The sequence below is a fragment of the Leuciscus leuciscus genome, assembly GCF_965113295.1.
Source record: "Leuciscus leuciscus genome assembly, chromosome: 15".
Classification (NCBI taxonomy): domain Eukaryota; kingdom Metazoa; phylum Chordata; class Actinopteri; order Cypriniformes; family Leuciscidae; genus Leuciscus; species Leuciscus leuciscus.
In genome coordinates, this window is record NC_138739.1 from 18,401,012 (window position 1) to 18,428,685 (window position 27,674).

Sequence of the window (27,674 nt, forward strand, 5' to 3'; positions counted from 1 at the left end):
CGTGCCCTACACAAACATAGCCCAAAGTACTGTTCTTGAGGTGTGGAGCCACTGTTTGCATATTCCTTCATCAAATAAGGCAGCAGAGGGTAGGCTGGATCACCAAGCAGAAAAATTGGTATTTCCTCCTTGTTGTCCACAATCTGTTTTTTCAGAGCAGGGATCTGGCCAGTTTTAAAGTGCAAGTTCATCTTTGAGTTAGCAAAAACCCATGCATCGTGTACACTCCCGGGCCACTTTATCACAACATCCATGAATCTGTACTTATAATCACAGACCGCCTGTACATTGAGAGAATATTTGCCTTTCCTGTTTATGTAGTCCATTGAGTTGGTAGACGGCTGCTTGATTTCTATGTGTGTGCCGTCGACCGCTCCCAAACACTGTGGCATGCCATGAACACGATGGAAACTCACAACCAGATCCTCGGCCTCGGATTCCGTAAAAGGCAACTTAATGTACTTTGGACCCAGGTGGATAGCGATCGCTTTGCACGTTTGCCTGACAACAACAGACACAGCCTGTCGCGACACGCCGAAGGCATTAGCAGTCTTCCTTAGCCGTCCCTCGTCGCTCAAATAATACAGAGTTAACGCAATCCTTTTGAGCGTATTATTTGGTGCCCTCATGTTTGTTGTTTGCCCTTCAATAAACGGACTGAGTTCCTCGCTCAGGGCGACGAGAGATGCTTTGGACATGCGGAAATTCTCCCTCCATTCATCTTCCACAACAACGCCATTGACAAAGTTGTCCCACCAACTGCTAGTTTACCTGGTCTTATCCAAAATTTTCTCCTGGTTGCTCTTCTGGTTGTTCTCCACGGTGGATCCAAGAGCATGTGGTGTATGGTGTTGTCCATAATCACTTGTTGCTCACCATAGTTGCATAGGAGCAGAAGATTTTGCTGTAGTAAAGATAATAGGCTTAGTAGCTTCTGCAGCACGAACACTAGCATGCAGTCCGCCATTATTGCTGTTGCTGTTGCGTATGACGTAGCAGTGTGCGACTAATGCTGACACGTGATGTGATGACATCATCGTTTCACAAAATGTACGGATTGGGCGTACACACGAAAACGCAAGGGCGGCGTTTTCAGATTTATCCACCTTGGGACCCGGTTTAAAAAAATAACGGTTTCAGTCTCCGAAAACGCCGGATCCGTGTGGACGAAACGCCAATACGATAAAAAATGTATACGTATACAGCGAAACGCGTCTCCGTGTGGACAGGGCCTAAAGTCAGTGGCGCGTTGCGCATGTTATTCATATGATATTTTAAGGGCGCATGCTTGGCCATAATCAATGTAGCGTGTGCACAACGCGCATACACTTTGATTCTCTCATCTACACAGAAACAGCAGTTTTAATTTTTGCAAATCATACATTATTACTAGGAAAAATATTAACACACGAGGGAAATCATTGTGGTGCCCATGAAGATGTGAAAAAATAGGCATAAATCTAGCTTACACATTTACCCAAATTATCATACGCCTGTTTAACCGAAGCTAATTTGGGTGGGTTTCTCCCATCCCTACTGTTACTTAATATGTTGTCTTTCTTCTTCATTTATGTGTTTCTTTCACATGAAAAAAAATTATGTATATATATATATATATATATATATATATATATATATATTTTTTTTTTTTGCCAGGGAACTGATTGAGTTGATATGGAATGACCCTTCTAGCGTTACTTCATCTTTATTAGGTTGAGTTCTTTAAAGTTAATTATGCATTTAATTAATGCATATCCTGCCCTGCTGTACTTTCAGTAAATTGCACTTGAATGTTTTTGTAAGTTATTTTGCTCTGATGTCATCAAATAAATTGATGAAATATTTGTAATGACCGATCTGCAGTAATTCACCGATGTCATACAGAGTTTGGCTAATCACAGTTATTTTATTTATTGTGAAATGTTGCAGATTGCTGTAATATATCTGTGTAACCTCCTGTAAGAGCACAATGGATCAGACATACACTGATGCTCATGGCACTTGGAAGAAGTTTATTTAATCATAAACTATTTCAGTTCTATAATATGTGTGTTCCTTTTGCCCCTTGTGTGGGAGGTAATATAATGTGGACCTGGATGTTTTTCATGGACTGGAGGGATAATGTTTGGTGATTTTAATTATTTTCTTTGATAAATATCTATCTATAAATTACAGAAACGTCAGTCTGTCTGTCTGTTATTCACATATCTCTCGAACCGTTAGTCCGATGGATTTCAAACTTGACAGGTGTCTTGCTACGGGCATGAGTAAGTGCAGTGCCAAGTTTGGCGTTGTTTGGATTAGAAATGCAAAAGATATTGTTAAATATATCGGTAAAAGAAGCACACATCGGCTTTTGCCGCTCTAGCCGCTGGCCACTCCCCCTCTCACACTGACACTGAAGGCTTGTTCGACTTCATGCAGCTCTGCGCAGACCGATCGGCGGCTGACTTGAAGCAGTGCATGCCGGTTAGAAATTTTATCCGACTTGATCAGGGGGGAAGGGTTTCATATTATTTTGAAGTTTCCCCGGGCGCCGCCATTGGCTAGCGGACCATCACCTGCTGTTAGCATCCCACTGACTCCCATTCATTTTGGCGTCACTTTGACAGCGAATAACTTTACATCTGAGGCGTTTAAAGACTCCATTTGTCCATTATTTATTTCTAAAGAAACACGAAAATGTATAAAATGCTCCATTACCTTGTATCTTACGCTATGGCCCCGTGGAAGCAGTTTTTGTAAAAATAGGCTAACGATTGCATCATAACCACGCGACTCTCTGTCGCACAGTAGAGAATTACCGTATGGAAAAGGAGGAGAAGCTCGCGCGCAATCGGGGGGACGTGGAGGCCAAATGACAAAGTAATTAATCAGAAGAATTAGCAAAAGTTGCTCCTTCTCCTAGCTCATGGACACCTCCTACTCACGATCTCCGTCTCTGCAAGTTTCGGAAGGGAATGATTCAGATTTATCTTGGCACAGCTACTAGAAGACAGACGGGTTGCTCACGTCACATCTACGTCGTCAAGCTCAGTTTGAGTCTGCGCAGTACGCTCGACCATCAGGAAGTTAATAGAGCTGGTAAGTCCCGCCCATCCGTAAAACCCCACTGGACCTCTAGGTTGAAAAATCGTCAATGCAAGTGAATGTGAGAAAATAATTATTTTCTGGTCTCGTGTGAATTGTGCCATGATGAATGTGAACATAATTGTCTGTGAATTTTTTATATAATTTTTCACGTTACGAGTTTGACAGTACAGTATATTGTATGATTCTTTGGCTAGTAGTTGTGGAAAAGACATAACGAGAAAGACTACATGTCGCCTATGTGACGTCACCCCATAACACTTGTCAAATCACGGTGCTAATGCTGTGATAATCTACAATAACTGGAATTTTAAACTTCACTATGTGAAGAAACAAATTATCAATAAACTGTTGGACAGATATAGGCTACACTAGGATTTGTGCGCGCGACATTTCTTCGCTTTGTGCCGTGAACTTTTAAATGCGCACTTGTGCAGAGCAGCGCTGAACACTGTGTGACTCCATGTTGCTTTGAGCACATCATTCTGCACCCACGATGCGCATACGTGCTTGTTTTGAAGCGTTTCATATTATCATGGTTTTTCCTATATTTTTTATACCTAGCCTGCACAATACATTTAAAATAAGCATAATTTAATTGTATATTATACTGTATGCACTAAAGCTGGTGAAAACCTATCTCAGGTCCACAATGTCAGATGACAGATTAAGCAATTTAGGAGTTCTAAGTATTGAGTCAAGGAGGGCAAAGGCCTTAAATCTAGATGAATTTGCTGATCTTTTTGCAAAACAACACAAAAATCGTAGAATACAGTTAATGTGACTGATTCTGAATATATAATGCAAATCTAAAAAATATAATGGAAATGCAAATACATTGTTGAATGATTGTTAACATGGTATTTTGCCTGTTAATGCCTATAGTGCAGTGCAGAAAATGATATGACAACAATAAGGTCTAAATGTAACTGGCCCCTCTAACAGTACAACTGGCCCCAGCTTGCCCCCCCAGTTGAAATGGTCTAGAACCGCCACTGGCGCAGACCGATCGGCGGCTGACTTGAAGCAGTGCATGCCGGTTAGAAATTGTGTCCGACTTGATACAGCGCCGACGCCACGTGACTGTGACGTGTGCCATCAAAGTACCGCGAGAGCGAATCGAGAGTAGCCGGAGAACTCAGCCAGTGCAGCTTCTCAAGAGCGGCTGCACTGGGCTGCACGAGGGCTGATGACGACACAGCTGTTCCACGATTGGCCGAATTCACTGCATGACAACGATCACGTGTGTTTCGTGTTTATTCAAACAACTTTAGTTCCTCTAAAGCTCACAAATCAGTTTTATATAACAGTAAACACTCTTTCATGTAGTTGCAATGGTATATTGTGTCATGTTTATCAAATGAAAACTGATAAAAAAAACTCCATTTCATTGATAGTAGCCTAGCTTATGTTGAACTTTATTCTTGTTCAAACAGACGCTGTATGAAAATGTCTCTGAAACATCTGTGTATTATTTGGCAAATATTGCATTTATTTCACTTCAGCTGTGGTAAAGTATGCAAACACCACGTGAGCGGTCACTACGGGAACCAGAAAGTGTCTGACTTCACGTCTCCGTTTGCAGCTCCTCCCCGCCTGCACGCGGCTACTCTCGCCGATCGGTTACATCCAGCCGCAGCCGATGTCGAACACACCTTTTGATCAGCGCAGTCAGTGGAGAGCAACTGCGCTCGACTGCAGAATCTGACACGTGCGTCTTACGCTCGCGAGGGATTTTTGACATACGTCAGCATGACATCAGAGCAAGGCTGACCGCACTCGGACACATTTCTAACCGGCATGCATTTCGCGCTGATCACCGGTGATCGGTTCTGCGCAGATTTTGGTCATCTCAAACAAGCCTAATGCTTCTAATTGACTTCACTTGTCTCTGTTGAATCCAATGGGGTTGCTGTGTCCAGTTTATATAGACCCCTTTTGCGCCGACGTCACAGTTACGTCACGGCACTAGCTGGAGGCAAAACAAACGGAAAACTGGAGGCGGCCAAAACAAACCAGCACAGATTCGGCAACATAATAAGGAGCTTAAATGATTATTTTTATTATTAAATGTCATCTTGTTGTGTTGTTGGGTGCAAGAATCGATGAAAAATGATTATGCTGTATCTGGATTTTTTTTTTCTAGAAAATATTCATATCATTAAAATTTCACCGTAGTGTCACTCTTTACATTGTCGTCTTCTTGGCGCTGGCTAGGCAGAACTGCGGATCGTACCACACAAGTCTTTACATGACCATTCAGCACATAGTTATAGGCATCTAAAGATTTATATGCCCTCAGTTTCTCTTTACCCTCGGTTTCTCTATCGGGTAGTAGGTGTAGAAGTCAGGCCACTCAACCGGAGGTAGCGTTAACGTTAATCCTGTCAGATCGTCCATTAACTGAGCGTGTACGGTAGTCTGGTTCCGTCCGTTAAAATTAACTTTTGCAAATAACAATCGCGACCCTGGACAGTGAGTGACCTTGCACATTAAGATAAAATTGGATTTTCTCCAGTCATTGTTAAAAAACAAGCTAACAAAACTGGCAAACTAAAGCCGAGTTCAGACTGCACGATTTTCAAAGTAGTCGGGTCACTGTTCTTTTCACACTGCTTGACTATCTGGGGTAACATTCAGTTGCTGGTGTGCTCACACTGCACGATGCATCGGCGACAGGAGGTTTCACACTGCATGACTTTCAGGAGGAAGAATCGCCGACAACTTCTGTCTGGTCCGCAAACTACGTTTCGCAACCAAACACACGCGAGAAGTGATAAGGAAATAGCGCAAAATCCCGCGTGCGTAAGACTGCAGTTCTCGCGCAAGACTTAAAGCTGCCGTCGGCAACATTTTTTTGATCATATTCAGTGTAATCGACACTATAATCCGACAGAACAACATAAATAAGGTGGTTTTAGAAAAAAACCCGAGCTTCTAACTCCACCTGGAGCGTGTTATTTGTTTTGCAAAAATCCAGCGCTCCCGCTTCATCAGGTCCAATCAGCGCAGGGGGGTGTGAGATCTGACTGTCAATCACAGGTCGTGCACACGCCACAGATCCCCCCTCACTCGCGCACGTTAATATCACATGCACACGCCACGCCTGAAGTTCGCCTGGAGATTGCATGAAGCGTGATGGCGGAGAGAAAATCTACAAACAAGCTTCCAATGCCTCGGTTATTGCTATCTATGGATAGATTAGCCAGGGCAGCCTACCTCCGAGTCCATGGTGTTGATAGATGCTGAAGAGACGGACGCGTTCACAGAAAATCAGGTACACTCGCACAGTGACGCACTGACGAGCACGACCTCGATGGGAGGGTGCTCGCTGGTAGTGGGGAGGGGCATGAGAGTTGTAAACATTCAAAATTTTGGCTAATCGACCCAATCTGCCAGACTTGCCGACGGCAGCTTTAAATTGTTATTAAAATGATAGCCTGCAAGAAGCTTGCGATCCAAATTGTCTGTGCACTGATTTGCAGCGAAAAGGAGAAAAAGAAAAATATAGTATGAGGAAATGGCTGGAAAGACAAGTTGAGCAAGGACTGTGTGTTCTGCAAAGAGAGTTGGGGGTAAATGAATAATTTTGCAATGTGCTGCTGGTCAAGCAAATGTTTGTGCTTTGTTTCTGTTTAATATAATTGTAAATATATCTATTAAAATATGATATTGTGACCTATAACTCCTCCCCGAACTCCCCGCTGCTCTGTATCTTGCTCTCTCAATGGCTGTCGGTCATCGCCGATGTAGTTTTTCAGTCAGAACACTTTCACACAGCAGGATTTTGAATCGCCGACAGGTCCAGATATAGCATGCCAAATATCTCACGGGCGTCGGCGACTCGTCTGTGATTCTCTCAGATCGCGTCTTTGCTCATTCACACTGCGTGATTGTCACTCGCGTGAACGAGCACCGATTTGCCTGTGATTTCGGGCATTTGTCTGCGATTTCTCAAAACCTGTCGGCGAGCCAAAATCGGGGCTAAAATCGTGCAGTCTGAACTCGGCATAACGTTAGTGAAGCGGCCAGAGGGTTCTTTGTGCCTCCAGCTAAGCCCCCCGCCCACACAAATACGTCACCATGTTTACCAACTGTAAAAGGGTCTATACTGTCTATGGACTTGATACAGCGCCGACGCCACGTGACTATGACGTATGCCATCAAAGTACCGCAAGAGCGATTCCAGAGTAGCCGGAGAACTCAGCCAGCGCAGCTTCTCAAGAGCGGCTGCACTGGGCTGCACGTGGACTGATGACGACACAGCTGTTCCACGATTGGCTGGATTCACCGCATGACAACGATCACGTGTGTTTCGTGTTTAGATTTTAAATGTTGCCCATGCATAAAAACAGCTGGATGGAAACATGACTATTGTTACATTATGTTGAGAATTTACTGTATATTATGGTAATTTAATTTAATTTTCATATTGTTCATGTTGAAAACCCATTTTATAAAATAGATTGACATTGCCAATAAAAAAATATTCTAAACAATTCAAGTTTGTACTTTTGGGTTATTTTTTAAACATTGATGAAACTGAAATTTAAAATGAAAATGTAAATTAACAATTTTTTGCAAATATAACTAGGCCAAAATATGATTGCAGTTACATGTTAACAAGGTCATACTCAGGTATATTTAGGCTAATAAAAAATTATAAAAAAACAAGAGTAACACAAAAAATCTAGCTTGTATATTGTTGTGTTACTTTTGACCCACCTGTGTGTTACTTTCGTCCCAACTGACGGGGTCGAAAGTAACACGAGCAGTCTTAAGTTCAAAGTGAAATTATACTGAAGTCCTTCTACATTTTTACAAAATACCACCTGGTATTGATAGACCACACTTGTGAGTGACTGACCACAGCAAAAATATATCTCTGTCTGCCCCTGCTCTCCCCTACCCAATGAGCACTCAAACACACCAAACCAACAATTACTAAAAACACACACAAAATCTGATTTTGCACGGGCACTTTGCACCATTACTTTAAGTTTTAGAATAAGGTAAACAAAATAAACTGCATCTGAAATGTATCTTCAAGATTTCTAATAAATAATCTTCAAAAATCATTGTGGGTTGAGACAATAATTATGTATATTTTGAATATGACGATGATAGAAGAAAACACATGTAATTATGCTCACCATCAACAGTAACATTGAATCTCTTGATAAACTCCTTATTCCCAATAATGGTACTTAGTTGGTAAAGTCCAGAGTCTGTGGTTCTGATGTCACTGATGGTCAGAGATCCAGTCTGATCCAGTTTCAGTCTGTTTCTGAATGTCTCGTCATTAACATATTTAGGATTGTTCTTGGTCACTGTAGCGATGCGAATGTCTCCAAACCTCCACTCGATCTGTTCATCTCTCTGTATGTCTGTAAGATCAGGGTTTAGAGTGACAGAATCTCCCTCCATCACTGACACTGACTTCACTGCATCTCTGTCACCAAACACTCCTGGAGAACCAAGAGGAACAGTTCATCAGACACAGATGAAGTAATTTTATGTAGTCAATTAAACAGTTGTTTAACTTTCTGTTTGTTTATTAATTTATTTGTTACAGCTGTCTGCTTATTTGATTCAATAGTGAATCAAACACTGGAAATGGGATCTCAGTGGAATATAGTAAGAAATAAAAGTATACTACAGCATTTGTTTTGGTGAACTTAATAGCATTAAAAACATAACTAATTAAAATGAGCAAAAACAACTAAAAATCAAGATATTTCTCATTTGAATTCACCACCTCAACCTGGATAGGTAGCCTTATTTTAAAAGTGTGATTTCAAGAAGAACTTCTGAAGAATTTCTGAAGAACATTCATCTCTTAAATCTGACATTTATGGAGGCCTCAGAGAGCCACTGACTACCTAATAATCTTAGCTTTCAATTGTAGTATATATTAGGACATTTTAAGTATGAATAATTTAATGATGGATATAAAGTGTTTAACCAAGAAGGGAACTAAATCTGTCTGTCAATCATGCACCAAAACAGTGATCAAAAACCGGAATTCAAACTTCTCACAGTAATATCAAAGATAGCATCTATCTAAAATTAAAACAAAAAAACTGACATGAAAAAGAAACTTGGCTATATTAGATTACATTTCTCAATAAATATAGAAGATTTATACTTACCGACAAAATGCCATATGCAGAATAAAAGTATTATGTTAACCATTTTCAGTTAAGCAGCTCTCTAAATGTTTACTGGCATAAAACCAATTACAGATCTCATAAAAAAAACTTGTTTAACTGTCTTATGTTAACAGGAGGTGGAGAGTCGTGGTTAATTAGAGGCATGAGTGGGTGTATTAGTGTAAGTTTGTGAAGTTAAAACCAGTGTAGGCTAAAAAAAAAAAAAAAAAACACCCACAATTCTTTATTGGTGTAATTAAACGTCGTAACATATAACACAAATAAAACAAAACATTTAGTCAGAATGCACATATTTTTTAATGGACATCAATGTGTGTGTGAGGTAGTAATCTGACACATTGGGTTGTGGAATGCTGTTCTGATGCGAACATTTGTTATATTCGTTATTATTAGTAGTCACGTGATTACACACGCATTGTGAAAGTAATATTGTCTTACTATTATTATACATATTATCGTCCAGCTGCAGTTGTTAATGCACCATAAACTGGTTTGTTAGTAAACTCAGATGAAGATGAAGATGAAGATGATGTTCGATTCCATCAGTCGGCACTTTGTAATGTGTTAATCCCAAACAGTGGCGGTTCTAGACCACAGTAACTGGGGGGGGCCAGGCAGGGGCCACTTGTGCTTTTAGGGGGCACACCTTTAACATTCATCTTAACCTATTTTCAGTATTATTTCAAATCATTTTTCACCATGTCATGCATGACTGCAATCTCTAGAAAAAGCTAATAAATTATATTAGCTAAGCTAATAAAACAATTTCAATTCAAATGAATGTTTCATTATGTTTAATTGTAGTGTGATATAATGATCAATAATAACACATTTTTAGCATCTAAGCACATCTAGGCACTTTTTTACACCTGGGGTGGGCGATATGGCAATAATATCATATCACAAATTTTATTTTATTTTTCAGGAAAATCACGATTTTATCACGATTCTTATTTCATGTTGGTTTTACTATTTTGCATGTGATTGAGCATTACAGCCAAACTAATGTCCCTATTTTAAAAGCAAAGCCTTATAGGTAACAAAATATAGGTAACAAAATATAAAATAAAAAAGAATGGCAGGCATTTAGGCCAAAGTGGCGAAAATAAAAATCTTTGTCACTATTTTCTTTGTTATAAAAATTAAGAACAGAGATACATATTACACATACACAACTTAATATACAAATGAAATAAACAGTGCTTTATTTTTTCAGCTATATGTGTATTTAACAGTAGAATTGAAGAAAGTAATTAAATGAACACATATGAAAATAAAACACAACAGACTTAAAGTTCTCAGTCAAGAGCAGTGAATGATTTCCTCTGTGTGTTTTGTTGTTTTATTAACATTAAAGGGATAGTTCTCCCCCCAAAAAGTCATAATTTACTCTCTTAAGTTGTTTTAAATCTGAATAAGTTTCTTTCTTCTGTTGAAAATAAACGTTATTTGAAAGAATGTGAGTAACCAAACAGTTGATGTACCCCTGTGACTTCCATAGTATATTTTTTTCCTACTATGTATGGAAGTCAATGGGGACCAGCAACTGTTTGGTTTTGGGTGAACTATCTCTTTAAGGACAAGCGGCAGCATGTTTATTATTAGGGCTACTGTCTCTTTAAGAACTGCACGCGACGCGTCTAATATACACGCATATGACAAGCAGATTTTAATTAATTTTCTCTGTTTGCTTTCACTTTAGACATAACCAACTTTGTTTATGTAAACATTGTCTGTATTTGACAGTATTAGCGCAATATAAGACTCAAAAGATAACTTAGTCCAGTAACAGGCTTTTAGTGCATGTACGCGTCGAGTGTACGCGCTCACTAAAGCGCATATTTGAACAGCGCATCAGCAGCGAATGACATGTTTAACCGGCAAGGCTTTAAAGCACATGCAAATAATGAACTTTTGTGAACTGCAGTGTCCCGTTCCTCTGCGTTAACATTTGATGTGAATATACGTCGTGCTGCAGTGTAGCCTATAGATGAAGGCGCCGCAACTGATAAAATGCGCAGTTGTTTGGTGTGATTTTACGATTCCAAATTTAGGGGGGCCAGAGGGGGGGCCAAGCTTGGTGACACGGGGGCACTGGCCCCCCCGGCCCCCCCTCTAGAACCGCCACTGATCCCAAATTAGATGTGTAAAGGAAGACACCCGGTTGAACAGCATTAACCCGTTTCACATTTCTTCATTTCATCTCTTCTTGTAAAACATTTTCACGTTAACACACTCACAGTCCCAAGTGGATTAGAATAGTAGCCCACTATTGCAGTTTAGTTTTTTTTAGTCAAAAAACTTGCTTGCTTCAACACTTTAGATTTTAGCACAGAGGAGGAATTGGTCAAAATCCAGTAAAGTGTGTGAAGCTTGTGGGAAACAAGTTTGATTTTTGTCATTGACGGGACAGTTTACCCAGAAATGAAAATGATGGCATTTTGTTTTCCCAAAGCTTTAGGGCTTTCTTTCTTCTAAATGTGACATTAACAAAACGCAACATGTTTGAGCTCCGACTTCATCATAATGAGTGCAGTACTGCAGAGATATTCCGTCCACATGCTCTTCTGATTGGCTGCGATCTCTGTAAACCCATGAATCTTGAGAATTCACTAAGATCGCCCCCTAGCGTAGAACTCCGCAATTAGAATCCTTTATGGCAACTCCAAATGTTCCAATTGTGTTACTCGTCGTAATTGCATTTTTACTTATAATAATTCAATTAGAGAGCTCTATAATTCAGGTATACCAGTAACAATTACAATTAGAGAGCTCTCTAATTCAATTCTTAGTAAAAATACAATTGCAGAGCTAATTGTATAGCTTTCTAATTCTACTTTACATTTTATAATTTAGCTAGCAGATGCTTTTATCTAAAGCGACTTACAAATAAAAGCAATTAAACTAACAATAGGGCAACAATATGCAAGCGTGCGTTTGTATGTGTGGTATGTCAGATCGATGAATAGATATTAGAAGCAGTTCAGGGTAGGCTAAAATTCTTCTCTGTGAAAAATAATGTGTGTAACACTCAAAATAGTTTGTGTGTTTGTGTGTGTGTTTGGGTAGCGTGTATCCACACATGCACAGGCCCAAGGGCTCGATGTTTGCAAGCACACATGTACATATGTGAACATGAACATAATGGACATGCACCTAAAATATATGTTTCTCTTATTTTCAGTCTCTCCCATTCACTTTCAATGGCTGGTCATTATTGACCAGGAACACCACAAGTGTGACCATAGATATACATAATAAAGGCCTTTATGTATATCTATGAGTGTGACTATGTGCCATTTTGTACAAAATAAAAGCTTTTCAAAACAAACTTCCGGGTTAATCATTAAAGTAGACTAGTGTGATCAACAGTGCTTTTTTTTTTTTTTTTTTATATTTCATTTAATATTTCCAAATTTGTTCACAAATAATGCTTTATTTACTAAAACAAAAGAGATGCCTACTCTCAGATAAATGAGGCCTACAATTAATCAGATGCAAATAGAAATATAAAACCAGTCTTAATTGAAAGAAAACAAGTTGACAAAAAGATTTAATCCAATATTGGGTGATAATATAGCATAATGAGAGATTTATAAGCTATTTTTTGTAGGCCGGTCATTTTTGACCGGGAACACCACAAGTGTTTTGAACACAACACAAGGGTAAAGAGGTGTTGATAAATCACATTCAGTTAATGTGAAGAGCTAATGTCAGGGCCAATGGTTGTATCATTTTTAGCCATGATATAAGCTGTAATTGATATCATTTGACTTACTGTTTTCCAAAACAGAATCATGTTTATTTGGCACCAGCTGCCGTTAATGTTAACTTTTTATATTTTCTTTATCAATATAATCATTGCAGAACCTGTGTTCACCTCATGCTGCAGGAGTGTGGTGGGGTGCAAGATCTGTATTGACCAATGGATGGAGAACTCAAGGCAGTGCCCTAAATGCAGATCTGAAGATTTTGTCATCACAGAAGTTGCAGGCCGTGTTGTAAGGACCACCCATTGGCCCAACAACGGAATCCAACGGTGGGCGAAGGAATAATGCGTGTATGTCTTTTCAGCGCTCCAGTGAAGTTCACTTCATTATTGGAATTTAGTTTCAATATTACTTTAGCTCTATGCGTATCTGACTTCAATTTTAAATGAAAATCAAATTTAGATTGTGTTTCTGATTAGAAAATATTGATGAGTATTGAGTATATTGAGAGTGCTCACTCGTACAAAAAAGTGTAGTTTATTATAGCTACTTCTGTACAACTTGCCAAGTCAGTGATAGACAGAAATCAAAAGCTCTTCAGATGACGTGCCTACTGCTCCGTTCATATGCGCCTTTAGTTTGACCTATCCTGGACACAGAGCTGCGGTAGCACCAGCCTCCTTATAATCTACTAAAATAATGATTTCAGAAAACTTCAGAATAAATCAAGATGTAGCATTTCTTTGTCAGGTAAAAATGTATCATGCCAATTACACAAGTAAATGATTAAAAGCCAATTCAGAAATAATAAATACACATAATTTACTCAAAGATGACTCTAAAAGTAAGCAATGCATTCCTGACAGAGACACACAGAGGTGTGTGAGTGATTTTCAACAGGAAAACACTGAAACAGCACTGTATGGGGGATCCTGGTAAAGGGTCCCAAAGACTGCTCTGTCACCTATACCCTTAAATACCCAGACCAGAACAAAAGGGTTATACAAATATTGTTTAGAGTTGTTTTGGGTCAATTCATGTGAAGAGTTCAGATGCAAAAGCCTCTAAGTGCCATCTGAAATTTTCCTCTAGAATGATCATTTTTATCAAGCTTGTATATTTAATTTGACTAATTTCACTTAAATGGCAATGAAAATGACCTATTATGAAACTGCAAACTATCTTCAGTAAAACTTTTCTTACATTTTTTATAATTCTGACTCCAGTTCAAACATCTGGTCCTTGGGTCCTAAACTGTTAACCCCTAACAATAGACACCCAACTGTGCAAATTCATTTATAGATTTAACACCCAGTCCTGAACCTGGAGGATCATGTTCTGCAGAGTTCAGCTCCAACCAGTTCCAGCACACTTTCCTGGACATTTCTAGTAATCCCGAAGACCTTATAGCTGGTTCAGGTGTGTTTAATGAGCTGAACTTTGCAGGACATTGGCCCTGACATTAGCTCTCCACATTAACTGAATATGATTTATCAACACCTACATCTTAAAACATAGAGCTCATGATAATTAAAGGTTCCAGATGGGCAAACATTAAATGCATAAACCAATGTGAATAACAATATCTTAAAAGAAACTAGAGAGTGGCAAACTTTGAAGTAGGGCTAAAAAGCCTGAATAGAATGTTTTAAGTAGTTGTACAGCTTGAAGCTTGTTCTCATACACAGTTATGGCCTATTTAACCCTTGTGTGGTGTTCATATTTTTGTTACTCAGCCAGTGTTCGTGGGTCTGGTGGACCCGCTGCATTTTTGGGTTTTTAATTCAACACAATCAAAAATGTTATGTTAGTGACATTTTTGATTGTCACCCCCCCCCCCGGTGACATCGGTGACATCATTTATGAATTTGGCAATTAAAGAGTTAAAATCCTGATTTTTTTTTAAACATTTAGTAGTTTTGAGCAGGACTGAGGTTGATTAATAGATTTATGCAAAAAAAATTGAAAAAAATATTTATCTGATAAATTTTTACAGCAGTTTAAAGTAGTGGCTGTTTTCAGCCACGAACATAACGAAAGGGTAGTAAATTTGCCCACAGTGTACTGTTGAGTTTTTGAAAAATTTCAAAGCATTTTCCTAAAATATGTGTCAAAATAAGATTAGTCACCAAAAATCATTCCATTTGCTGAAACAAGGAGAAAGTTATGGCCAAATTAAGACTCAAAAATACCCCGTAGTGGATGAAAACATCCCCAACAGCACATAAGGGTTAAAATTTTAATTAAAAAAATAATCTCACCTAACGCTGTAAACATAGAGGGCCCAATCTGCTGGTATTATTAAAGGTTCAAAATAACAAATTATATATAAAAAATATAATGCAGTTTTTGTTATAATAACAATTATTTAATGACATAAGTAAAAATAAAATAAATATGTAATATAGTGCTCAGCAAAATCTCCTCTCTAGCAATTTTTTTCTATTCAATTAACATGCTATGGTCATTAAATGGCTTTCCTGAGGTAAATGTAGCATTATGTGACATAATTGTTCTCCTGCTATTTTATATTGACCTCTTTCCGTGGTTGAAAAACACTAATTGTCCGATATTATGTATACTTTCGGTAAGTTGTACTGCATCTTTAAATAAAAAAGTAACAGCTGATCGGTTCACGTGCACTTGAACTGAGGCGCTCAGCGATCTGTCACGTCACATTTACAAGCGCCAAACGTATTTTTGTCTGAATTTTGTAATAAAATTTACGGAATCTAAGAGCTGAGAATTAGTTTAATATTAAAAGTACCTCTTTACTCCGCAATTTTTCTGTGCGTGAGAAAATGGATGTGTGGAGTGAGAGCGTGTGAAAAGTGTCAATTGCGTGAGTCTCACGCTCAATGCGTGAGAGTTGGCAGCCCTGTAACCAGTTTGTTTGGTGTTGAGAAATAGAACTGAGAGTATCAGTGGTGAGACTCTCCAGTCTCAACTGATTCTCCCCCCCTTCCTTTGAGTCCACACTTTCGTGACGTAACGCCGCTTTAAATGTCGGGAAGAAGTCTGCTGTGAAGCTTGCATAAGGCTGAGTTCCAGTCCACTTTTAGACACGCACTTGCAAACTTCCCTAAGCACTTCCCCTCGGGGGAATCCCCGCCGCCATTTTGAAGTGCGTTCCACTTCGTGAAGTGGACGAGGGAAGTTTAAGGACAGACCCTCATTCGCTTGATTTTGACCGAGGGAGCAAGGCCCTGTCCAAAATGGCACACTTCATATGCACTTTCAGTCTTGTGGACTTACAATGGCTGGCGTGTGTGTCCGTTAAGTCCGTGAGACCGTAGGGTGTCCCAGTTGTCATTTTAGGTCTCAGAAGGGTGCTCACGAGGTCAGTTTGCGACCTTGATGCACACTTTTGCCGAGCCCACACTGATGCGAGCTCCGCAGCATACTTCTTCCCGACAGTCAAAGCGGCGTTACGTCACGAAAGTGCGGACTCAGAGGAAGACCGCGGGTGCTTAGGGTACCATTTTGGACAGGGCCCAAGTCTACTTCATATGTACAATTCAGGCAGCTCCATATACCACAATACAACACGACTGTGATGTCACCGTAGATCTCGCCTAATCACCACCACCACAAACAACTCTGATATATTAATTATATATATTTTTTAATTTAAAACAACCCAAACACACCTATATGGATGCTGCGTTAAACAAATTCTTAAACGGAATTTAAAAATATAATAATAAATCAACTCCATAGCTGATTCCAAGTGATCAAGGGCTTAGGACCTTCCAATTCATCCCATTGCAGTTTCCGCCAGTAGTGGGCACTCGTAAGCAATGATGTACATCCGAGTGAACGAGACGGAGGGAAGTTAGCGAGTGAAGGTCATGACAATTTTGGACTGAAACGGTGCCTCAGTGTGGGCTCGTCAAAAGTGTGCATCGAGGGCGCATATCGATCGCAAAGGGGGCGCTCGTGAGCACCCTTCTGAAACCTAAAATGAAAAATGGGACACCCTACGCCTACGGTCTCTATAATGACTTAACGGACACGTGCACGTGGCAGCCATTGTAAAGTCCACAAAACCGAAAGTGCATATGAAGTATACAATTCATCGGAAGACTGTTGCCTTGTCCAAATACCCACACTTACGGCCTCTGCACTTGACCACTTGTCTACTTCCATGACGTATTTCCTTTATTTGGCACAAATGTTCAAGTAGACTGCGAGTAGAAGTGTGTAGAACTTCTGTTTACTCGATGGGACACACTTATAGGGCCCTATTTTAACGATCTGAAACGCAAGTGTCAAGCGCAAAGCGCAAGTAACTATGTGGGCGGGTCTTGGGCGCTGTTGCTATTTTCCCGGCGGGATAAATGACTCTTGCGCCAGGCGCAAATCTAAAATGGGTTGGTCTGAAGTAGCTTCATTATTCATAGGTGTGGTTTGGGCGTAACGTGAAATAAACCAATCAGAGCGTCATCTCACATTCCCTTTAAGAGCAAACGCGCTTTTTCCATAGCGGATTGCTATTGTAACGGCGGATTTGCCAGGCGCGCGCCAGGAGCGGTTCACAGCCAAGGAGAGCAACGATCTCGTCACGGCCGTAAAAGAGAGAAGTTACATTGAAATGGAGAAACCCACCCAAATTAACTTCGGTTAAACAGGCGTATGATAATTTGGGTCAATGTGTAAGCTAGATGTATGCTTTTATAATAAATTGTCTATCTATCTATCTATCTATCTATCTATCTATCTATCTATCTATCTATCTATCTATCTATCTATCTATCTATCTATCTATCTATCGTAATAATGTATGATTTGCAAAAATGAAAACTGCTGCTTCCAACCCAACCCCTGCTTCTGTGTAGATGAGAGAATCAAAGTGTATGCGCGTTGTGCACATGCTACATTGATTATGGCCAAGCATGCGCCCTTAAAATAGCATATGAATAACATGCGCAACGCGCCACTGACTTTAAACAATTTTTTTCCTGGTTAGTGGCGCAATTGTTTTCTAAACCTGCAAAATAGCATGAAGGAACGTTTGCGCCGGAACACGCCTCCTCTTTGCGCTGAACCGCCCCCGGGAGCGCAAGTGTATTTCCTAACTTACCGATGTGCTTCTGTGGAGGGAAAAGTCCGCTTTGCGCGGGTGCAAAATAGGAATGATACATGCGTCGGTGTACAAAGTCACTTGCGCTGGGTGCAAGATAGGGCCCATAGTCTTGATGCAAGTGTTTACAGAGATTTGATTTATTATATTTTCAATACTTTGCATTTTAAAATAAACTTCTACATGTCTGTTCAGTAGTCGCTATGTAACTAACAGAAGATAAATTTAAGTGATAAAAACAGTTGCAAATGCTGTACAAAATAGGCCTACACATACCATACTCATCTTTGCACCAATAAAATGTATTCACAACCATCTTTAATATAATTAATTCAATATCCAAATGTTTAAGTTATTAGAACAATGTAATGATGTTCAATTATTCATTTATTGTTCTTTTTTTTTTTACAGTGTCTCAAGTGAAATATATTACATGATGTCCAATTTCTTTTATGCATTATATAGTAAACAATTATACATTTATATGATTTTTACACATTTATAACAATTATACATTTATATAAAACATAGTTTGTGTGTACCTAGTAAACTATTAACTGATAGTTGATGGAGACAATATCGGACACCTTGGGAGTGAGAAATTTTTTTTTTTTTTTTTTTTTTTTTAAGTGGGTAATATGGGAACAAACTCACCCATCACCAAGTTGGGACAGGTGCTCATCAATGTCTGTTTTAAAATCAAGTTTTACTTCTCCGTATGGATCCAGTAGAGATATAGAGCTCCAGGTGAACATCATTTCTAACACAAAATGACAAATAAGGTGCAAAAAAATGTATAAAAATCATACACAAAAATCTAAAATCAGTATTTTATTTTAAGCACAGCATGCTTACAGTTCTATTTCAATTTTGGTATTTTAAACATAGCATTTAAAAACACTACATCCATTCTTTTTTATTTTTGTCATCATGCAAAAAGTCACACAAAATGCAAAACTGCAACAGCAAAAAAAAAGAAAGAAAGAAGAAAAAGTAAAAAAAAAGACTGCTTATTCTTGTTTTAGAGTATCAGATCCAGCACTGTGGGTCCGATGTCTCTCTTGTTCAGCTCTTCTGGATCTGATGTCATAAACCAGCACAATGAAAGCAGCCGCAGCGGCCACGCCCACCAGAGCAGTGACGACCAATCGGATCACAGCTTCAGTGCTTTCACAAAAACTGACTTCATCTGTAGAGAGAACTTAAGCACAGAAAAATATTTTTTTTGACTCAGTAAATATACACTAATATAATACTAATGTACCGTGACAGAGATTGGTTGAGTAAATAAATAACATCACCGCTAACGTACCTGAACACAACTGACAGAGATCGGTAATGCAGACGTGTTTGGTCTGGTTGCTGAGAGGATTGTTCACCACACATCTGTAAGTGTTGTTATCCTGATATTCCACCTCCAGAGGAAGAGAGAGACTGATGCTGAGATCAGACACACTGATGCTGGACAATAAACTGGTTCCTTTGTACCAGGAGAGATTAACCCTGATCACATCCATCACTGAACACCGCAGCACACATGTTGGGCTTGATGAACTTTCTGATGATGAAGAACACTGTGAAATGACACTGCTGATGACAGGAATGGGTACTGGAGCTGCAAAACATGAAATTACAAAAATAAATGCAGGGGTTCCTGGAGCCTCACAAAACAGCAGATCTTCATCCGTCATCAGCGCTGAATTAAGTTTCAAACTACTAGTAGTTTATAGCCAGCAGCCACAGGCCGGAAGTGAGGTGTGCTTATACATTCTTAATAGAGTATAGCGCTAATTACACGCATCATTTTTGTTTTATTAGATGAGATGTACACATTTTAAATGGATTGATATCTACAATATTTAAAAACAATACTTTTAATAAGACACGATGGCTTTGTATGATGAACAGATTGAATTTAAGCTTTTATTCATCAACGCACACATCAGTTAACACACAAAAGTGTGCATTGAGGGCGCTGAAGGGGGTGGATTGGAATCCACTGCTGCTTCAATGTATATGTAATGAGTGATTATAATCAAGGTATTAATCAATATTTTTCGTTCTAAATATCAAATGAGTTGAATGACTTCTCTGGAGATTTTATTTTTTTATTGAAGTTACAGTGTGATTACTGAAATGTTATTTTCATGTATTCTTTTTAATGTCAGTATTTGATATTTGAATGTAGTAACAGTGCTTGCCTATTTATTCCGGCTTCCAGAAATTAAATAGGAACTGGTTTTGTGTTTGAGTTTGTCTTCAACGTTCAAACAAATAGGGGTCATTGAAGTCTATAGTTTAAGGGACCATTTCTCAGTTAAAGCCTATATTTTCCATTTAGACTAAAGTGTCCTATCCTGAGAGAAAGAACTTGTTATCTTGATGTTTTGAGACGAGACTCCTGTTTATAGTTAGAGCCTGGCCGAATCCAACCTTGGAAATGGCTGTGTGTTGGTGTGTGTGTTAGTCTTCTTGGTTACAGGTTAAGGAACCATTGGCATTGTTGTTCGAGACATACTGGCACCCAGCAACTCAAATCTGCGACCTGGAAGGTCACGACGTGCCTAACATCAGGGTCCGAGTGTCAGCGGCATAATCTATGGAGATATGCTTCTGTCTATCTGTATTTGTGTGGAAAATTACTATGTTTATGAATTTCTTAGCCAATGAGAATGATTCAACCTGTAAGCAATAACGTAGCTTAGATCTTGGAAACTGCTGTGATCTTTGTAACTGTAAGCGGGGGCGGCCTACGAACTCCTGTGTGAGTCTTGAAGCTGACTTCTGCTGATGAAACTGCAAACTATCTTCAGTAAAACTTTTCTTCAATGTTTTATAATTCTGACTCCGGGTCTTCTTAATAACATCTGGTCCATGGGTCCTAAACTGTTAACCCCTAACAGCGCATATCGACCACTCGCGAGCACCCTTCTGAAGCCTAAAATGACAAAATGAGACAACTTACAGACCGGTCTCATGGACTTAACGGACACGCGGCAGCCATTTTTAAGTCCACAAGAACGTGGCTGTGACCGAAATGGCATTCTCTCTTGAGTACTTTGAATAAGTAATTACTTCACAACCGCTAAAAAAGTATGTTCTATATACTATGAATTTGTGTAGTATGAAGGTAATCCAGATGTAGATTGTTCTCACGCGTCAAGCAGGTTCGGTTGAGCTTCTGTGTGTGTTCCCTGATCAATAAAATGAGAACTAAGTGTGTCGATTTAATGGCAGGGTAGCTGCACAATTTTTAAAGTAAAATTGAAGGCTTTTTAAGACCTTTTTAAGACCTGAAGAAATCAAAATTAATACCGTACATTAGGGGTGCGCAATATTGACAAAAATATGTCTAGATATTTTCAACGTTTTGTTGATAATAATTAGATGATATTTTACTGATTGTGTTTTTGTACTGGTACCCTGGCTGGTTTAGGCCTGTTGTTGACAGCAGACTCACGAAGATATTCATATTTTTTATATGCAGTGGTCAGTTCACAGCAGTGACCAAAATTAACATTTTTATTAAGGGGCAATATTTGCCACCTTAAATTGATTTCCAGGGGCATTTTCACCTATGGACATTGTTTCTAAACGTATTTAGAGGTATGCATCACCTTTTATGTCAAATTCTAACATTCAAATTAAATTATATTAGAATAACATACTAATGTCAAATTAAATCATTAAATTAAAATCCATCCTTGCAGTGCAGAGGTGACACAGAAGCGGCATTATAGGCTATTTTTATCATGACAGAAAAATTACAGAAATTAAAGAAATATTGTTTGGGTTAGTTACACCTAATTCTACTTTACTTTGCAATGCCGTTTGATTGATTACTCATATTTATTGCCAAGTAGATCTATCTTTCTGTATTTGATAACTCTATCATAAACAATAAAAGATACAATACCGATTTTAAGCAGATAAACACCTAATTCATAAATTAGTTCACCACATCATGACAGAAATATTAAAGACATCTCACTGTTGGTTTTGTTTTCATATCTTTTTTTTTTCTTCTTTTTTTTTAAAATTGTATTTGTAATTGTTTCTTTGTGGGTATTTGCACTTAATGTCTGTTATAGCTATCTTTATATATATATATATATATATATATATATATATATATGAATTTGCCACATGAATGAATTATTTGAATGTCCCTGTTGATTAAGCTGCACTACGTCATGCTTCTTGTCTGAGGCTGGTGCTGCCATAGATATCATATAATAAATGCTAGATGTCTTACGGCGGAGTCACTTCCGGCATCACCGTTCGGCCATCTTGTCACAGGCAGGCTCTGATGTAAGGTGAGTGATCAGCACGAACACAAATACTCGTATCTCGCTGAAATCTTGACGGATTTACAAACGGTTTGGTTTCTTACAAACGTTATTAACGTGGCTATAATTCCGAATGCTTGAACATGTATGTTATAATTATTCATATGTATGCAGTGTTATAACTACATCTCTGACGTTTATAACAAACCAAACCGTTTGAAAATCGGTAGAAAATTGAGAAAGTTATGGTTATTTAAAAGTACATGCACCATTAAAACACAATGTTACGAGTGAGCGAGCTGTCTGTGGCAAGATGGCCGCCGTGTGCGGACGTCAACCTCCATTGGCCAGCAGCGCGCACGAGACATCTAGCCTTTATTTATCTATGGGTGCTGCGGGTCTGCAGCTGGATACGTAATTCCCAGTTCCTGCTGTGCGACTAACATGCCAAAACGCGGGAACTTCCGCCTATAGTTGTAGGAATTATAAAAACGTTCCTCCAGTGTGAAAGCCCCTTGTGTCTCCAAGCGAGACAAGTGAATGACTGTGTCCTAAAAAGGGTTCATTACGCGAAGCTTTTCAATACGATGTATAGGCTACGTTGTGGCCATCTGGTGGTCAAATAATGAATATCACATTTGTGTCTGCCCAATTGAAATTAAACAGTTGTTTAGCCGTACAGGAGAAGGCTACAGCCTGAAATATATGTAGATGTAATGTCCAATATAAAAACCATCTTGAAAATTGATAATTTTGAGAATGATTTAGTGTCATTTACAATATGAAAAGAACATTAGGCTATATATTAATTATACACTGAAAAAAACTACTTGTAAGATTTACTTAATAAAATCCTCGTAACAATTTGCACAAGTATATTTTAAGTAAATTTTACTGCTATAATATCAAGTACAACTTAAGTGTCATTATCAAGTAAAATCCACTTAGTATTGAACGTAACGCTCATGAAGAAATTAAGTAAAAAAATACCTATTTACATTTCATTTAGAAGCTATATTTATTTAAAGTAATTAAGTAAAGTTTATTTATTGTTTTATAATTAGGAAGCTTGCTTTTATGAAATTATGAAGTAAATCTTACCATTTAATGAAGTAAATAAGTAGATTTTATTTAAGTTTTTTTGTTTTCATTTACTTAGTTTTATGAAATTATAATACTCCCTATAATTATGTAAACATTGCTAATTTCTTTTTTTATAAATAATCCTGAACATAAATAAATGAACATTTTCTCTATATTTTTCACAAATCACACAATTAAAATACAATTAAACAGTTTATTTCAGTCATCAAAAATTGTTCTTCATACAAAAATGGACATTCACAGTCATCTCTTGACAGGTGCATTCAGTAAAACTTCAGAATTATACTGTAACCCTTGTTTTAAACATAAAAATGTATTTAAAAAACAAATTCATGCAAAACATTCAAAAGAGCACTCTGAAATAGTGAACTTTAAAAGGGTTAGTTCACCCAAATATGAAAATTCTGTCAGTAATTACTCACCATCATGTTGTTCAACCCCGTAAGACCTTCGTTCATCTTCGGAACACAAATTAAGATATTTTTTATTAAATCTGAGTGCTGGATCACTCCTCCATAGGCTTCTATAGACATTAAAACTTGCTGGCCCAGAAAATGTATTAAAAACATCGTTAATACAGTCCAAGTGACTCCAGTGGCTCAATCTTAAGTTTATAAAGCGATGAGAATACTTTTTGTGCGAAAAAAAAAAAAAACAGTGAGTTCACGTAGTAAAACAGCGTAGCGCTTCTGTGTTGTACCTCACACGTAGGCTCACTATTGGCCGACGCTGGTCATGTGTGTGATGCGTGTGGCATATAACACAGATGCGCTACGCTGTTTTACTACGTTAAAAAAACTCGAGGCCCAGAGAGAAGGAAATGAATAGTGGAATAAAGTCGTTATTTTTGTTTGTTTTTTTCGCACAAAAACTATTCTCGTCGCTTGATAAACTTAAGATTGAGCCACTGGAGTCACTTGGACTATATTAACGATGTCTTTAATACATTTTCTGGGCCAGCAAGTTATAGTGTCTTAGAAGCCTATGGAGCAGTGATCCAGCTCTCAGATTTAATAAAAAAAATATCTTAATTTGTGTTCCGAAGATGAACGAAGGTCTTACGGGGTTGGAACAACATGAGGGTGAGTAATTACTGACAGAATTTTCATTTTTGGGTGAACTAACCCTTTAAAGAATACCATTACAACTTTAATGTATTAAAACACCAACAGCTGAATGTTTAAACAATTCTATCATACCATAGCATTTACTACAACTTCATCTTTAAAGGGATATTTCACCCAAAAATGAAAATTCTGTCATCATTTACTCTCCCTCAAGTTGTTCCAAACCTGTATGACTTTCTTTCTTCTGCTGAACACAAAAGAAGATATTTTGAAGAAAGTCGGTAAACAAACAGCTGCTGGTCCCCATTGACTCCCATAGTAGGAAAAAAAAAATACTATGAATGTCAATGGGGACCAGCAACTGTTTAATTACCAGCCTTCTTTAAAATATCTTCTTTTGTGTTTAGCAGAAAAAAGGAAATCATACAGGTTTGGAACAACTTGAGGGAGAGTAAATTATGACAGAATTTTCCTTTTTGGGTGAACTATCCCTTTAATCTTTGAACTTTTGGGGAGAGTTTAAGAAGGATGGATACATCGATTGGATCTCGATGTCTGAAGTTCTCCATCAGCACCATGGACGACCAGTATTTTAATGATGTGCTGAGTGATGTCACTGTAGCTGTCCTCCTGCATACAGTTTAGAAGAAAAAATATAATTATTTTGAGAAACAAAAATAGAAAGTGACTTCATTATCACAACAGAATGAACACATACACATAATAAAAAAAGACCATATGGTTTCGATTATGTTAACCCTTTGATGCGTACGATTAAACCGGTGTGATTATATAGTGCATTTCAGGCATTTAAGTTACATACACACATTGTGTTTACAAGTAACTACAAAGTTTACTTTTGTTTTTCTTTCTCTCACTTCACCGGCCTCTTACTTTCACGTATTTTGGGAGAAGTGGATGAATTTACATGTTGTAAATCCAACAGATCCTATTCTCTAAATTCCAGTGCATACTAACATGGCGATGCCCAAGTAACATGATTACTGCTACTTGGCCCATGGATCAACTTATCGCACGATGCTTTTAGAAACGCAGCCCTTATTTTGAGACCTCATTTATGCACGATTTAGTGCGATTGAAATATTCTAGCTTTATGTGTACGTTCCTGGGAAATATTCAGTAAGAAAATTAAAACTTTTCCATAGTCAACAGTATAACGTTAACGTTACTTCAGCAGGAAAGCAGTTAACGTTAATTTTAAGGCCTAATGTTAGCAAGCTAACTTAGCAGTTACATTAACGGTATCCAATCAGTTTGAAAATTTTACACGAAAAACAGTGCTTTCCGAATCTATAAAACTATTGAAAACTTTTCCGATTAAATATAAGTTAACTAATAGGAAGTGAAACGTAAGGGTTATAACGTTAATGTACAATGGATAACCCAGACGCGTTAACTTACAACTTACAGTAATGAGGTCATGTTATAAGATGAGCATTAATGTTTATTGAGTCAAGTAAACAAGAATCATCAAAATCCACACAGACCCATGTTTTATTAAATGTAAAACAGAAAGACAAACTTACCTCAAACACGACAAAAAGCAGCCACGCAGCAGCTCACCAATCCGTCTGACCCAAGTGGCAGTTACTGTCTTGTCCAAACACGCATGTGCGGATTCAAACGCGCTATACTTTTCGATTAAAATTTACTTAAAATTACTGTTTATGTGAAGTGACTATAAAATGTTTAAATATTACAAGCAAATATATAATAAGATTTACTCTTTCCAACCAGTTAATTTATTACATGAATTAAATGTGTAGATATTTAAAATTTTACTTAGAAAATTCTAGTTCTCATTGAATTTTAATTTTATAAAGTAAAAATTATGAAGGTTAATTTAATATATATTACTATACCACAAAGTTCGTTTTGCTATTACACCTACCGTAAACAGTAACACTGAACGTCTTGGTTGACTCCTTGTTATTGATAATTGTACTAAATTCATAGACTCCAGTGTCTGTGGTTCTGGTGTCGTTGATGGTGAGAGATCCGTTTCTCTCCAGCTTCAGTCTGTCTTTGAATCTCTCATCATCATACTTTGGGTTGCCCTTAATTGCCTTAACTATGCGACTGTTGTCAAACCTCCATTCGATCTCATCCGTCAACTGTACTTCAGAAACTTTCGAGTCCAGAGTGACAGAGTCTCCCAGCATTACTGACTGAACTTCATGTGATTCAACCTGAAAAACACCTGCAGATCGAGATTACACGGCTTAAATATTTAAATCATGTAAATCTTCTTACCGTAAGAAGTAGTACTGTGTGTATTATGTAACTACTTTGTGATAGGCCTAACATTGTTATGAAAAACAGATTTGTAACTTACCAACTAGACACAACAAAACGAGCAAAACAAACGTGCCAATCATTTTTGTAGAGTCTCAAATTGTCACATAACAAGTCCGAAAATGTGATATTATTTTAAGATATTGAATATGTTTTTTGTTGTTGTTGTTGTTGTTTGAAGTGAATGTTTCACAGATCTGCTTCATACTCCAACACTCTGCACTCCACCGTTAAGTGCGCGCGCCTGTGCGCCTGAGTGTGCAACAGATGGTGACGTAGACAAATGCTCAACCAATGAGAATTTTAGAGAGTGAGTTTCAGAGCTCTTTGTCCGGTTCTTCTTAAAGAAATCCACCCAGTTCATTAAACTTCTAAGAAGGTTAATAAAACTGACATTGTAAATAAAGTTTGCATCCAATTGTAATTGTGCAGCAAAGAAGCTGGTGTAGAGGACTCTTTATCTATAATAAAGTACACACTATCTATAATTATTAGCTAGTACTATAATACAAAAATATTAAGCAAAAACCTGTGTGCAACAATTTTAGCTTTCCAAAAAGTAATCGTTTGATGATCATCTGTTGGAAGTGGAAATCTACAGGAAAATAATTCCCATGTTTCTTTTGTTTCTTGCTGTTTTGAAGGGAAGTCAAACCATGAGATTCATAGATGAAGAAGATGCCCTTCATACACACTTAATATGTAAACTCACACATCCTGTGAAAATTCACCAAAAAAATGTGTTATCATGTGAGGTCTCTTTCAGTTCTTCATTTTACTTCTAATTTCACACTTTTTTTTTTTTACCCCTTTTTAGTCAAAAATAGACCTGCAGCCTAATC

At 38.0% G+C, this 27,674-nt stretch overlaps 3 protein-coding genes across 9 annotated transcripts in view; 1 reads left to right on the top strand and 2 right to left on the bottom strand.

Annotated features, from left to right (window-relative positions):
• LOC309475670 (uncharacterized protein) overlaps positions 1-9,825 on the bottom strand; it is a 42,420-nt gene extending 32,595 nt beyond the window's left edge. For 5 of the 7 annotated variants that reach the window (XR_014197748.1, XM_082138580.1, XM_082138583.1 and 2 more), the window contains exons 1-2: positions 9,243-9,332; positions 8,244-8,558 (exon numbers count right to left, since the gene is read on the bottom strand). Coding sequence is in view for 6 of the 7 variants with exons in the window: in XM_082138580.1 (XP_081994706.1) it covers positions 8,244-8,558; positions 9,243-9,285 (358 nt within the window). In the remaining variant the exon portion in view is untranslated. Of the gene's footprint in view, positions 1-8,243; positions 8,559-8,845; positions 8,935-9,242; positions 9,333-9,701 lie in introns of those variants that run through there. The other 2 variants (XM_082138582.1, XM_082138584.1) reach the window with 2 other exon arrangements.
• Positions 1-27,674, top strand: part of LOC309475595 (uncharacterized protein) — a 374,444-nt gene that overhangs the window by 126,395 nt on the left and 220,375 nt on the right. The gene's annotated exons all lie outside the window — the stretch shown is intronic.
• On the bottom strand, positions 18,854-27,043 carry LOC309475657 (uncharacterized protein). Its single transcript, XM_082138560.1, has 4 exons — positions 26,873-27,043; positions 26,429-26,737; positions 19,369-19,671; positions 18,854-19,257 (listed from the first exon to the last, which is right to left on the bottom strand). Exons 1-4 carry the CDS (start codon positions 26,913-26,915, stop codon positions 19,067-19,069), a joined length of 846 nt encoding a protein of 281 aa, XP_081994686.1. The 5' UTR covers positions 26,916-27,043; the 3' UTR covers positions 18,854-19,066.